The sequence below is a fragment of the Hordeum vulgare genome, chromosome 6H (genome assembly GCF_904849725.1).
Source record: "Hordeum vulgare subsp. vulgare chromosome 6H, MorexV3_pseudomolecules_assembly, whole genome shotgun sequence".
Classification (NCBI taxonomy): Eukaryota; Viridiplantae; Streptophyta; class Magnoliopsida; order Poales; family Poaceae; genus Hordeum; species Hordeum vulgare.
In genome coordinates, this window is record NC_058523.1 from 561,584,406 (window position 1) to 561,597,007 (window position 12,602).

A 12,602-nucleotide genomic window follows, 5' to 3' on the forward strand; every position below is an offset into this window, starting at 1 on the left:
TATGAAATCCATGTGTTCCATTTGAAAAAAGAAAAAAGAAAGAAAAACTGAGATGTAATCTACTTAATTATGTGATGGTAAAAGGGATTGGTAGATGTGCTGCAGGACCCCTGTGAAGCGGTGAACGTCGAGGGTGAGGTTCTGGCCGTTGAGAAACGTCTCCCACAGCATGTTGAATCCCTGTTTGTGTATGGAGACGGGATCGGTGAAGACGGTGTGGTTCCTCGGGTACACGTCCTTGAGCGTGGTCTCCTCGGCGGTGACCTCGTACTCGGCGTACCGAAGACCCATGGGAGCCACGGGCTCGCCGTAGGAGGTCCAGGCCGGCCACTTCATCTCGCCCCAAGGGACGATCTGCAGCACCGTGCCGTTGCGCGGGAGGAACACCATGTTGGTGAGCCCCGCACCATGCACGCCCACCAACACGTCGCACGAGTTCACCGTCTCCGCGAACTTGCCCAGGTCACGCACCACCTCCGGCCCCGCAGCTACCACCTCGAAGCCAACCTCCGCGGCAGCTGCCACAACTTGCGCCTCGTTCGTCAGCGCCCTCGAGTTCCTCCGCAGCACCATCACGAGTCGAGGCTTGCTGCCATGGTTTATGGGGGTCACCCACTCACGCTTCAGAGAGTAAGCCGACCGGATTAGGCCCCGGAACCCCATCATCGTGTAGCCCTTGCCGGAGAGAGCCGAGTCAATCCCTAGCTCCTTGTGGCTCTCGGTTCCGACGTGCGCCGACGGGAAGCAGCGCACCTCGTTGTCGGCGTCCAAGTCGATGATAGGGTAGATGGAGATGAGGGAGAGGGCGTGCCGATACTTGGCGATCCATTTGCGGTCGTAGTTAGTGGCTATAAGCCGGACGCGGCCATCGTACTCCCGTGCCGTGTTGTAGAGAGGGATGATGATGTCGGTGATGGCGTGGAAGATGTTGACGCCGTAGCCACCGGTGGAGAAGACCACCGCCGGGACGTCGTAGGTCACCGTGCACCGCGGCGCACCCGGTCCCGGTGGTGCTCTCCAGCGGATGGTCACCTCACGGACCAGCTGCATCGTCGGCGTCTCCCATTTGCGCGGGTACGGGCGGATCGTGATCGTCCCATTGTCTGGCCGGTTGTCGTCGGACGCCGAGACGACGTACACGGTGGCGGCTTTGCCGTGCACACGGACGTCACCTTGCATGGCACACATGTTGGTGCGATAACTGCTCAAGTTGCAACTTAACTTGCTCCTTGTTGGTGCCGCTACGACATCACCATCTGCATACAATACTTCAGTTATAACCTACGTACATAATTGGTTAAAAACTTCTCTTTACTTTTATTTTTCTGTAACTCTTGAGTGAATTAAATTTGCCGTTGAATTCTACCATGTTCAATTAGCTACTCGTTCTGTCTCAGTTTACAAGTCCGGCACATGTACCTAGCTAGGTCGTCAATTTCATCAACTTAATGAGAGGCACATATAACAAAAAATATATTATTAGAAACTTGAGATGTTCTATTTTCTAATGATATAATTTTTTAGGTTAAACAATATATTTTATATAAGTTAAATTGACGATCTAGGTACACATGCATGCCTTCTAAACTCTGACGGAGGGAGTAGTTTGGTTTGTTAGCACCAAATTCTAGTATCGCCAGCAATTAAATGTTAGCTGAGTGGCCCAAACAGATTATAAATTCAAATAATGGTTCAATATATATATTAAGTATACTACTACTTTGTGTCTACCTGATTTTATCAAAGCACCATCCATTCCCCCGTTCATGGCTAGGAACCCCTTCTTAATTTTGTGATCTGCAACAGATAACAATGATCAATATATATATACCAGCTTTCCCAAAACTTGGATTTATTTCATTATAACACCATACCACAGAGCATAAATCATACTGTAAGGGTTTACCACTGAGTGCTAGCACTTCCTCCATTCCAAATTAATTGAAGTTCAAGCTTTTGTGCTATGTAAAGTTTCCTATTGTTTTGTCTGCAGACTAAATGTACTAATATGTACACCTTCAAATACATATAGTATATAAACATATTTTATGATTAAAACTAATTTTCGTATTATAATTCTTTAAAATTAAGGCCTAACTAATAATTCTCTATAACACTAAGCTCCCTAATATTCAAGAGCCCACATTCATTTGAGGTTTCCAATTAAAATTGGACCTCAAAGCTCTTTCATTCAATTCTTTTATACTATATACTATGCTTACAAATTATAAGGTCTCACAATTAATTGAGGTATTCAGTTTAGAGTTGGGTCATCAGATTTTGACGGGGTCAACAATTTCTTATACTCATCCATTCAATTCATTTAATTCACTATGTTCCCTAATTTTGAAACGGTTTCGTTCACTTGAGGTTTTTGATTCTGAAATTTGGTCTACGATTTTGATGGGGCCAACAATTTTCAAATCAATTAGCAACAACCGGCCTATAAAAACATACCAATCATGCCCATCCTCCCACCACCTAGAAAATGAAGCGTCACCACGTAATATTGTAGCATCAATATAGTAAATGCAACCACCGACAAAAAAAGTTCGACAATTAAATATAGCTTGGTTGGCGGATAACACAGAATCACACCTCAAAAAGCCCATAAAATCACCACATTATAATAAAAATAAAACACATTCTACACCAGCTGAACTGCCAAAATATAAGGGGTTTTAATTTTTTGAAAAGTCAATTTTTTTAACTTGGACCAAGTTCACAGCAAAAAAAAAATCAACATCCACAATATTAGACAAAATAACTATGGAAATTCATTTCATGATGAATCTAAAATACCTATTTGATATTATGGATATTGATATATTTTTCTATAAATTTAATCAAATTAAAAAGGTTTGACCTTGTAATTAAGATTGTAATACACCTTATATCTTGAAACAAAGTGATTTTTTAAAAGAAACCCAACAACTTCGACAACGCAGCAAAGTGTGCCCAACCCTTCTAGTTCAAGCTATTCTAGAGGAAATTTCTAGGGTAGGGGGGCATGGGTCGGGAAGCTCCGCAAGTTATACTAAATCAGCCGCGACAATTAATATGGATAGGAGCGAGTAGCACATAGTAAATCCATAAGTTGGAATCATTTGGACAGAAACACATGCGTGCGCTGCACATCTCGAGAGAGAGAGAAAGGTAATAATAAATTAAGATTAATTACCTCTGTTGGCACGGACGACGTTCGGCGAAGTGGGTGCTTCGACGACCGGATCTGAATTCAGTGAAAGGGATCGACCACAGGCCAAATACTATTCTTGTTAGTGCCAATCGAGGATTTAACTAGCTACTCCTAGGTGAAGAGGTTAAATAAGTGAGTTTGGTGGCATACCATGCGCAGCTTTCGACTTGGCTACAAGTTGTTGTTGCCGCGGCTGCCATATTGCACCCTCTACACCCCCTGGGACCGATGATTCATCTCCATCTTGGGCAATGCTGGCCTCTCCAACTGCAAAACAATGGAACGCGAGTAATGTCCACCTCTAGTTTTATACGCAAAATTGTGATCACAAATACTCCCTCCGTTTCTAAATATAAGTCTTTTAAGCGATTTCATTAGAGGACTACATACGAAGTAAAATGACATCCAACGGCCGCTAGCGCACCATAATGTTCATCTTAAACCTCTCTTTCTTCTTCCTCCTCCCGGGCAAGTACCGGTCTGCTCCACCCCATTTGTCCGCCTACAACCCCTATAGCCCCCTCCTCCCCCCCACTCCCTCTATCTCCCCATCTACGTGTCTATTGTCGCCTCGACCACCCCTCTAATCCGGCCAATATGCAGCAACACCGACGACCCCCGCACCCCACATCGGTCAACCTGCTTACTTAGCTTCGCCTGGGATGCCACAACTTGTTGCCGTTCGCAACATCGTCCCCGCCTCCGGTGAGGTCCTAGCTCGACCTCTCCGGGGACGACGCTCGTCGCTGCATTCCTCGTGAACTTCGATCTCATTTGAATTCGACTCGCACCAACAAAAATTTCAGGGACATGACGTTTAGCAAAAACGCAAATATACACAAAGTAGACGGTCGCAACAGATGAACCATCAATATACACTAAAGAATACTACAACATCGAAACCAGCCGATTTCTCAAAAAGACGGACACTAAATGTTGATCCGGGTCGATTTCTTGTCAATCTAAAGGTGAATGATGTATCTCATAACTAGTCATCGCCTGGCATGCATGTATGTACATAGGGAAAAATTCACTACTTTGTACTCCCTCTGTTCCTAAATATAAGTCTTTTAAGCGATCTCACTAAGGGTCTACATACGAAGCAAAATGATAGAATCTATACTTTAAAGTATGTCTATATATATCCGTATGTAGTCCACTAGTAAAATCTCTACAAAGACTTATATTTAGGAACGGAGGGAGTACTTACGGTTTATTCTTGGTGAATCCAAATGCTCAAGCAGTATCTATCTTTTCCATACGATTTATATATGAACCGGGTGCGCTCTACTACCATGGAATAACGGAATATAAACGCGACAAAAGCCCAAGAATTGTTCTTGTTAGCGAGCTGGTGCTTGTAATTTAGAGAGGGGAGAGCAGTTACGTACCGTGAATAAGCTGCTGCGGCATGAAGTCTGTCTTGAGCACGGCGAGGACCAAGAGAGGAAGCAGCAGAAGACACGCGACGGCCGCTCCTCCTCCTCTGCTCATAGCCTTCTTACCGCTCTCGTTCCTCCCGGCCTTCTTCATCTCGCTCTTGTATCCAGTACTGGCTTGATCACTTAGTAGCTCTTAGTTCCTCCTTCTTCTATCTATGTAGCACTGTGCCTTGATCACTCACCAGCTAGCTCCAGTATACTCCTGGTTGGGCACTGATCTTCACTGAGCTGCTAGGTAGTATACTTATTATGTGCCGTCTCATCTCTTGCACACTGTACGTGGCTTCCACGTCAGTCAAATCGCGCTTTAATGTGCGAGCTTAGATTAATCAAAAGTCTTGAGGTTGACCTCCAGTACTGTCAGTCACTAACTCCCATGCACACACCATGTGCATCCGCTCTGATGGTGGTGACCGAGCAGAGAGCCATATTGCTAAACTAAGCATACGGACCGTCTATTCTATTCTATCATCATACTCCTTCCCCTTCCTTGTAGAGCTCCTCACCCACCATCTCAGCATTGGTATCAATGGTGGCAGCACGATATCCGGATCAGGATCGGACTGGCGTCGCGCAATCACTTGTTATAATATCCAACGTTTGCACCATATAAATATAGGAGTATGTTTTAAACAGCATGGTGATCCACAATGGAAGATTTCCGTACGAAATTCAAGTTAAATTTTATTTTTCGGTTCCTCATACGAATGGTTTGGATTTTGGGTGTAATACCATCGGATCACACAGAAGAATGGTTGGTTGGCTCGTGATTTCAACTTTATAGGAAATTTTGCCATTGAAGTTTCGGAATCTTATCCAAGGGTGGACAGGGTCTAGTCCGGTCCCTGACCGAGCCGTTGTTTGGACCGGCCACCCAAACGGTCTGGATTTTAGGGACCGGGCTAGATCGAGTGGTTCGCTGTATTTTTCCACCGTGTGTGCCGTCTCGGTGCCGCTCGTGCATGTGTAGCTGGTCTGTCGGTGCTGCTGTGTTGCCGATCCGTGCGTGTGCAGGTCACCATGCAGGTGTGTTCACCGATGCAATTGTGCATCATGGGGAGAGGCGCAGGGGACCTCACCCGGTGAGAAGAGGCATGTAGGAGAGGGAGGTCGCACCCTCTTGGGTGGTACGGATGGCTGGGGTCCATGTCAAGGTCAAGATCAACGGTGGTGCACGCGATGGCGGAAAGAGGCTACATAGCACGGGAAGGAGACGGATCTCGATGGCGTGGCGCCCTGGTGATTTGGCATCTGATGTGCGATGATGGACTCGCGCAGGAGGGCGACGATGTCTAGCGTCATGATGACGTCGACGGCTCTAGACCGGACAAGGTGGATGCGTTAGTACAGTTCTGAAGATGGATTGGTGGCAGTTGGCGGCGGCGACCTCTGAGTGTGCGCCGGACCAGTGGGTGCCCCATAGCCGGCAGCTAGCTTGGTTGGGGCCTCAGGTCTTAGATGTTAGGTTTGGCTGCGAGGTTTGTTTGGTATTAGGTCCAGACTATCAGCATCCCTTCATCAACTGTATAGAAGTAGCAACATATGTTGCCTAGACGGTGGCTTCAGTCTTATTGATGTATTACTTTGTAAGATCTTTTGTGAATAATTAATAAAATGGCTGCATGCATCGTTCAGATGCAGAGGCCCGGGGTCTTCCTCCTTTTCTAAAAACAGCACGGGAAGGAGAGGAAGGAGGGAGGAAATGGCCACATGCTCACAGTGAGCACGCTGAAGAGGTCGTGTGGCCGGGGACAAGACGACGGCGGTCATGGTCACAGAAGAGAGGATGCGTGCGGCGTCTGTACAATGTTCTAAACCAATTGCTTGCACGGAGAAGACGGCGGTGATGCGGCGGTGCTCGGGGACATGCTGGTTCACCCGGGGGCTGCCGGTGGCATAATTTAGTGTTGAACTACTATCTCTTCGATTAAGAGATTGGGCATCATAATTTGTGATAGAGGAGGTATACTTTCGCATGGACCCTACCATTTGTGGATGATTAAAATATGGTTCATGATTCTTCTTTGCAAGTGATGATGTTAAACCTCTATTCATTCATCATCAATGGGGAAGTTCGCGTGGCCTCTGCCAAATTTTGATGCGTATATGTGTGGTGATGTACCTAAAGTCACGGCCATACGGGGATGGACAATTGTTCACATAACTCTAGTTTACTTATCTTAAAGAAAAAAAAATCCATATACTTGTGTAGCTAGAAGAGAAAATCATCTCACCGATGGACTTGCTGGACTAACCTCCTCGTGATCTCTAGGCTCTCGTTTGGTCTTTGTGAAGAAGATCTTAATACCGTTGCCCTTAAAGTTGGCTATTAAAGGCCTTTGGTTTATAAGAATAGAATCCTATTTATATGGAGGAATGCTTACCATTCGATCTCCACATTTGATAGAAAAATGAACATTAGCCTAAAATCAATGGAAAATGTTATATGATGTGAATCAAAGTACAATTTTTTATTCATACTCATAAAATATGAGATACATCTCATCACATTTTCTACAGTTTCCTACTTCTATAAAAAAAATACCCAAGCCACATAATATATGATTGATTCAAATAGAACACGTCAACTTATACTGAATTGGTAGATAATTTTATTCTTTTATTCATGGTTTGCATAGGTTTGCTCGTATCATGACTTGCCGCTATTGTGGTTGATCTAGCTTCTGTTGATTTTAATCTCTTGGTGGTTGAGTAATACAAATATTCCACTCGCAAAAAGGTGACATTTTCTATCTACCTGACAATGTTCCCTAAATTATACAGTACTACCTAGGTCTCAGAATAAGTGTCATAACTTTCTACTACCAGCTCTAGTATAAAATTGTACTAAATTTAAGACACTTATTTTAAGACGGATGAAGTATTTATTGATTATCTTTAGTCTTACTCTTACTTTTTTTTCAAAAAGGAGGCATCGCCCCGGCCTCTGCATCGAGCGATGCATACAGCCATAGTCTTACTCTTACTGCATATGAAAATGTTGCCAGAAAACCCTAAATTCAAAGTAAGACTATAAGTAGATAGCTGCCGTGTTGTTATCGGAAAGGAAGTTTTTTGTTTTTCCTTTTTCATCGGAAAAATGAAGTTAATTGGCCAGCAAATTTCCTTTCATAGAGACGTACGTATTGGTCAGGCTGCTACTACTAATGGTGAAGCCGAGTATATTTACGTATTTATTGCAAATTTCCTTTCATAGAGACGTACGTATTGGAAATATTTCCTTCCCCGAGAAGTATTGATCAGGCGATCCGTTAGGATTCCCAAGTCGATCCCAACCGAAATCAGGTAATTCCTATATACCTATTATATCTATCCATTGCGTCCATCAACCGATCGACCTCTCTCCTATCTACTTATCTATTTGTCCATATATATATATATATAACCTAACCTAAACCTAGATCGATCGTCCCTGTTCTACATCTACAGCTAAGGCAAACTCAAACAAACCGAAGAAACCCTTGACGTACGTAGGTAGGTAGGAAAAGTGGAGGCACAGCATGGGAAGGCGGCCGGAGATGTACGACGTCCACGTTGTCGACGTTGAGAATGGGAAGATGAAGCCTGCAGCCCATGCCCATGGAGATGGAGATGGAGATGGAGATGGAAAGACCACGCTCGCTGACGACTGCCGGTTTTGGTGCATCTTGGTGGTCTGCTCCCTCCTTGTCACCGCATGCATATTCATCCCGATCGACTACTGCTCGATTTGGTGATGCATATTCCCCAGACCAAGACCCCATTTGGTGATGCCTTTTTCTTTTCATTATTATTACAAAACCATGTACCAATCCTACTCGAGGATGGATGCATAAGATATATATATATAGGCTCGATATATAATAATTGCTTTAAGTTTCATCTAACTCACTGTGTTTTATATTGACAATGGAAGCATGTCATGCAATGCACAACAACACAACCTGCCACCAAATGGGCAAGGCAACACCACTTGTCCTCGGATGAAGATTTATAGAATCAGATAGCTCCATTGGTAAATAAGATGAAATGCTGTATTGTGGTGGTGTATGGATCTGCTCATGAACAATTTAAAACTGATTTTCTGACAGAATTGGCGGCTACGTGTAGTCACATTACCTGTCCTTACATTGTGGGAGGTGACTTTAATATTCTTAGATTTGCGAGGGAGAAAAATAAGAAAGTGAAATTAGGACACTCCTCAGATCTTTTTAATTCCATTCTTAATGCGCTTTCCTTGCGAGAGGTGGATATGGCTGGTGGTATGTTTACTTGGTCTAATAATCAACATAATCCCACATTGGAGAAATTGGACAGAGTATTCATGTCCAAATCTTGGGAACTTCTGTTTCCTTTCACTTTTGTTAGGAAGATTGTTAGAGAGATGTCAGATCACTGTCCCCTGATTCTCAATACTGATGATAATGTTCCCATTAATTTTGGTAAAAGGGAGTTTAGATTTGACCTGAATTGGTTAAACAAATCTGATTTTCATATTGTGGTTGCTAAAATCTGGATGCAGCCTGTCTATTCTGATAATCCTATTGATATTTTGAATATCAAACTAAAGAGATTCAAGAAATATTTTAAAGGGTGGGGTTCAAATAATTTTGGCCATGCCAGGAAAAGAAGGAAGTGGCTTAGGAAGGAACTAGGTCGTATTGAGGAATTGCAAGAAAATGGTGTTTTGAACCCTGAGCTATATTGCAAGAAAGTGGAGATGCAGGTTGAGTTAAATGGTTTGCTACTGGAAGAGGAGGTAGCTTGGATGCAGAAATCGCATGATAACTGGTTGTTAAAAGGAGATAGTAATACTGAGTATTTTCATAGGATTGTGAATGGAAGGAGGAGAAGAAATACTATTGTGTCTCTTAGCTGTGGGGATATGATTATAGAAGGAAATAAGAACATGCTTAAACATACTACTGATTTTTATAAAGAACTTTTTGGTCCTGCCCCTGGGAACTTGTGCAAGATTGAGGAAGATATGTGGTGTGATAAAGAGAAACTAGGTGATATTGAAAACTTTCTCTTAACTAGACCCTTTTCTGATACAGAAGTGAAAAATGCTCTGTTTTCTATGAAGCATAACAAAGCCCCTGGGCCTGATAATATACCTATAGAATTCTTTCAATCTTGCTGGGATATTGTTAAGGATGATGTGATGCCTCTCTTTCATTGGTTTCATGAAAATAAGCTTGATGTAGAGAGACTCAATTATGGTATCATAACACTGCTATCCAAAGTTGTTGGAGCTAATAAAATGCAGCAGTTCAGACCCATATGCTTACTTAGATGTATCTACAAGCTAATTACTAAGGTGTTGACTATCAGATTAGAACCCCATGTGTACATCTTGTTTAGTCGACACCAGAATGCCTTTATTAAAAATAGAGATATTATGGACGGGATCATGTCATTACATGAGATCCTGCATCATACTTATGCTCAGAAAAAAGTAGGGATTGTCCTTAAACTTGACTTTGAGAAAGCATATGATAAAGTCAACTGGGATTTCTTATTGGAGTGTCATACTAAAAGAAATTTTAACCCACGCTGGACTGAATGGATTAGAAGAATTCTGGTGGGTGGTACTGTCAGTGTGAAACTAAATGATGAGGTGGGAGAATATTTCCAAAGTGCTAAGGGAGTGAGACAAGGGGATCCTTTATCACCTTTCCTTTTTAATCTTGCTGCTGACTGCCTTACTAAGATGGTCTTAAAAGCACAAAGTAATGGCCTATTCACTGGACTAGCAGCAGACTTGGTTGAAAATGGAGTGGCTATCCTCCAATATGCAGATGATACTATCTTGTGTTTTGAAGACAATATTAAGAATGCTTTGAATATTAAACTGCTACTTTATCTTTTTGAGATCATGTCTGGTCTGAAGATTAATTTTGTGAAAAGTGAGATTTTCTCGGTTGGTGCTGATGATGACATTATGAGAAAATATGCTGATATGTTCAACTGTGAGATTGGGACATTCCCTATTAAATACTTAGGTATGCCGATTAGTTATGCTGGGCTTAAATGCAGTGACTGGTTTTTTGTTGATGACAAGTTCATCAGTCATGGGGAATCCTGGATCAGTGAGTCTTTATCTAGTGGGGGTAGACTCATTAAGGTTAATGCGGTACTATCTCACATCCCATCTTACTATATGTCCATGGTGTTGCTTAAGAAATCAACGCTGGAAAAGTGGGACAAGCCGAGAAGAAAATTCTTCTGGCATCGCAAGGGAAGAAGAGGTTATAATATGGTGAAATGGTCACGTGTTTGTAGATCTAAAACAAAAGGGGGCCTGGGGGTTAAAGATCTGAGGAAACAGAATATTAGCCTATTAACCAAATGGTGGTGGAAATTGGAAAAGAAGGACGAGTTATGGCAAGATATTGTGAAAGCTAAGTACTTCCAAAAGACATCTGTAGCTAAAATTAAAAAGAAAGTTTCTGATTCTCCTTGTTGGAAGAATATTATGAAAGTTAAAGGTTATTATATGGCTGGTAGAGGGGTGGTGCTTAAGAAAGGTAACATTGCTAGTCTTTGGCTAGATGATCTGGGTGAGAATTTTCTGTTGAAAGATAAATATCCTGATCTTTTTGAGATTTGTTTAGATAAAGATTGTACTGTGGATAAAATAGAAAGTATGAATCATCTTACTTCCTTTAGGAGGAGGTTATCTCTAGCTATGCTTCAGAATTGGGAGATATGAAGCAATGGGTGTTAGATAAAGTTTGTGCAGATTAAAATGACGAGGTTTACTGGAAGTTGGATAATTCCAGAATGTATTCCACTAAGTCTATGTACAGATGGTTGGAGAGGAACCTTGCAGGGGCTCATTATAAGTGGATTTGGGGGGCTAAAATCCCTTTGAAAATACAAATTTTCCTGTGGCAACTGTTCCAAAATTCTATTCTTACTAGAGATAATATGAAAAAAAGACAGTGGCAGGGAGATACTAAATGTTCTTTTTGTAGTGAACTTGAATCGGCACAACATCTTTTCTTTGGATGTTCTGTGGCCAAGATTGTATGGAGAACATTAGGTGCTGTTATTGGTACTAGTTATGTTCCAAAAACAATCTGGCAGGTCTATTCGTGGTTATATGCTTTTTTGCCAGGTTTTTATGAAATATACACTGTTGGCTTAGCTGCAGTTTGTTGGTCTATTTGGTTGGCCCGGAATAGGGCTACCTTTGAGAAAAATTTTATCAATACTCCTTTTGAAATTGCTTTCACAACTAGTGCATTTTTGGATTACTGGGCAGGTATGCAGAAACCAGAGATGGCAGATAATGTCAAGAAGGGGGCCCAACTGCTGAAGAGAAGTGCAGCTCAAATGCTACGTCTATGCGAACCGTCGAGGGCTGAAGCAACAGAGCGGGAGGAGAATGAAGGGATCTGGGATGAATGGTGATGTTGTTTTATGATGATGATGATCTGCTGTCCATGATGGTGCGTGAGGATTTTATGATCTGCTGGGAGTAAAACTTGTTCTTAGTTTGGCTTTTGGTGCTCTTTTGGATGAGCCTGGTCTGATGATAGGTGTGGTGGCTATGATACTTATATTTCCTGTAGTGTGGTTTTGAGTGATATCAGGTTTTTGCCCCGCAATTCATGTTCCTGATGACAGGCGTGAATGGCGGGTTTCCTGATATTGCTCTGAACTCGCTTTTTTTCCCTTTCCCTCTCTTTTTCTGGTCCTAAAACATTGTATTTCCGTTATGAAAAGTAATGGGAAGGGGAGAAAGCCCGGTTCTAAAAAAAAAAAGCTCCATTGGTAAAACCTTTAAAAAGGTAGCAATATATACTTATATGTGATTCACCTTCGGCGCAACTTTCTTTGCCGAAAAGGCCCAAGGGCATATATTAAGTCTCACAGCTCCTTACAAACACATCCAAACAAAAGGAATTTGTAATCAAAGTCTTGGAAGTGCCGAATTCTCCTTCCTCCTGCAT

At 42.5% G+C, this 12,602-nt stretch overlaps 1 protein-coding gene across 2 annotated transcripts; it reads right to left on the minus strand.

Annotated features, from left to right (window-relative positions):
- LOC123404714 (alpha-1,3-arabinosyltransferase XAT3-like) lies at window positions 1-4,874 on the minus strand. 2 transcript variants are annotated; one of them, XM_045098660.1, is made up of 6 exons: window positions 4,591-4,874; window positions 3,350-3,466; window positions 3,182-3,232; window positions 2,458-2,481; window positions 1,732-1,797; window positions 1-1,256 (listed from the first exon to the last, which is right to left on the minus strand). In XM_045098660.1, the coding sequence occupies exons 1-6, from the start codon at window positions 4,730-4,732 to the stop codon at window positions 64-66; spliced, it is 1,593 nt and encodes a 530-aa protein (XP_044954595.1). In that variant the 5' UTR covers window positions 4,733-4,874; the 3' UTR covers window positions 1-63. The 2 variants fall into 2 exon arrangements, with proteins under 2 accessions (XP_044954595.1, XP_044954596.1); XM_045098661.1 differs by lacking the exon at window positions 2,458-2,481.
- Window positions 4,875-12,602: the final 7,728 nt, after the last annotated feature.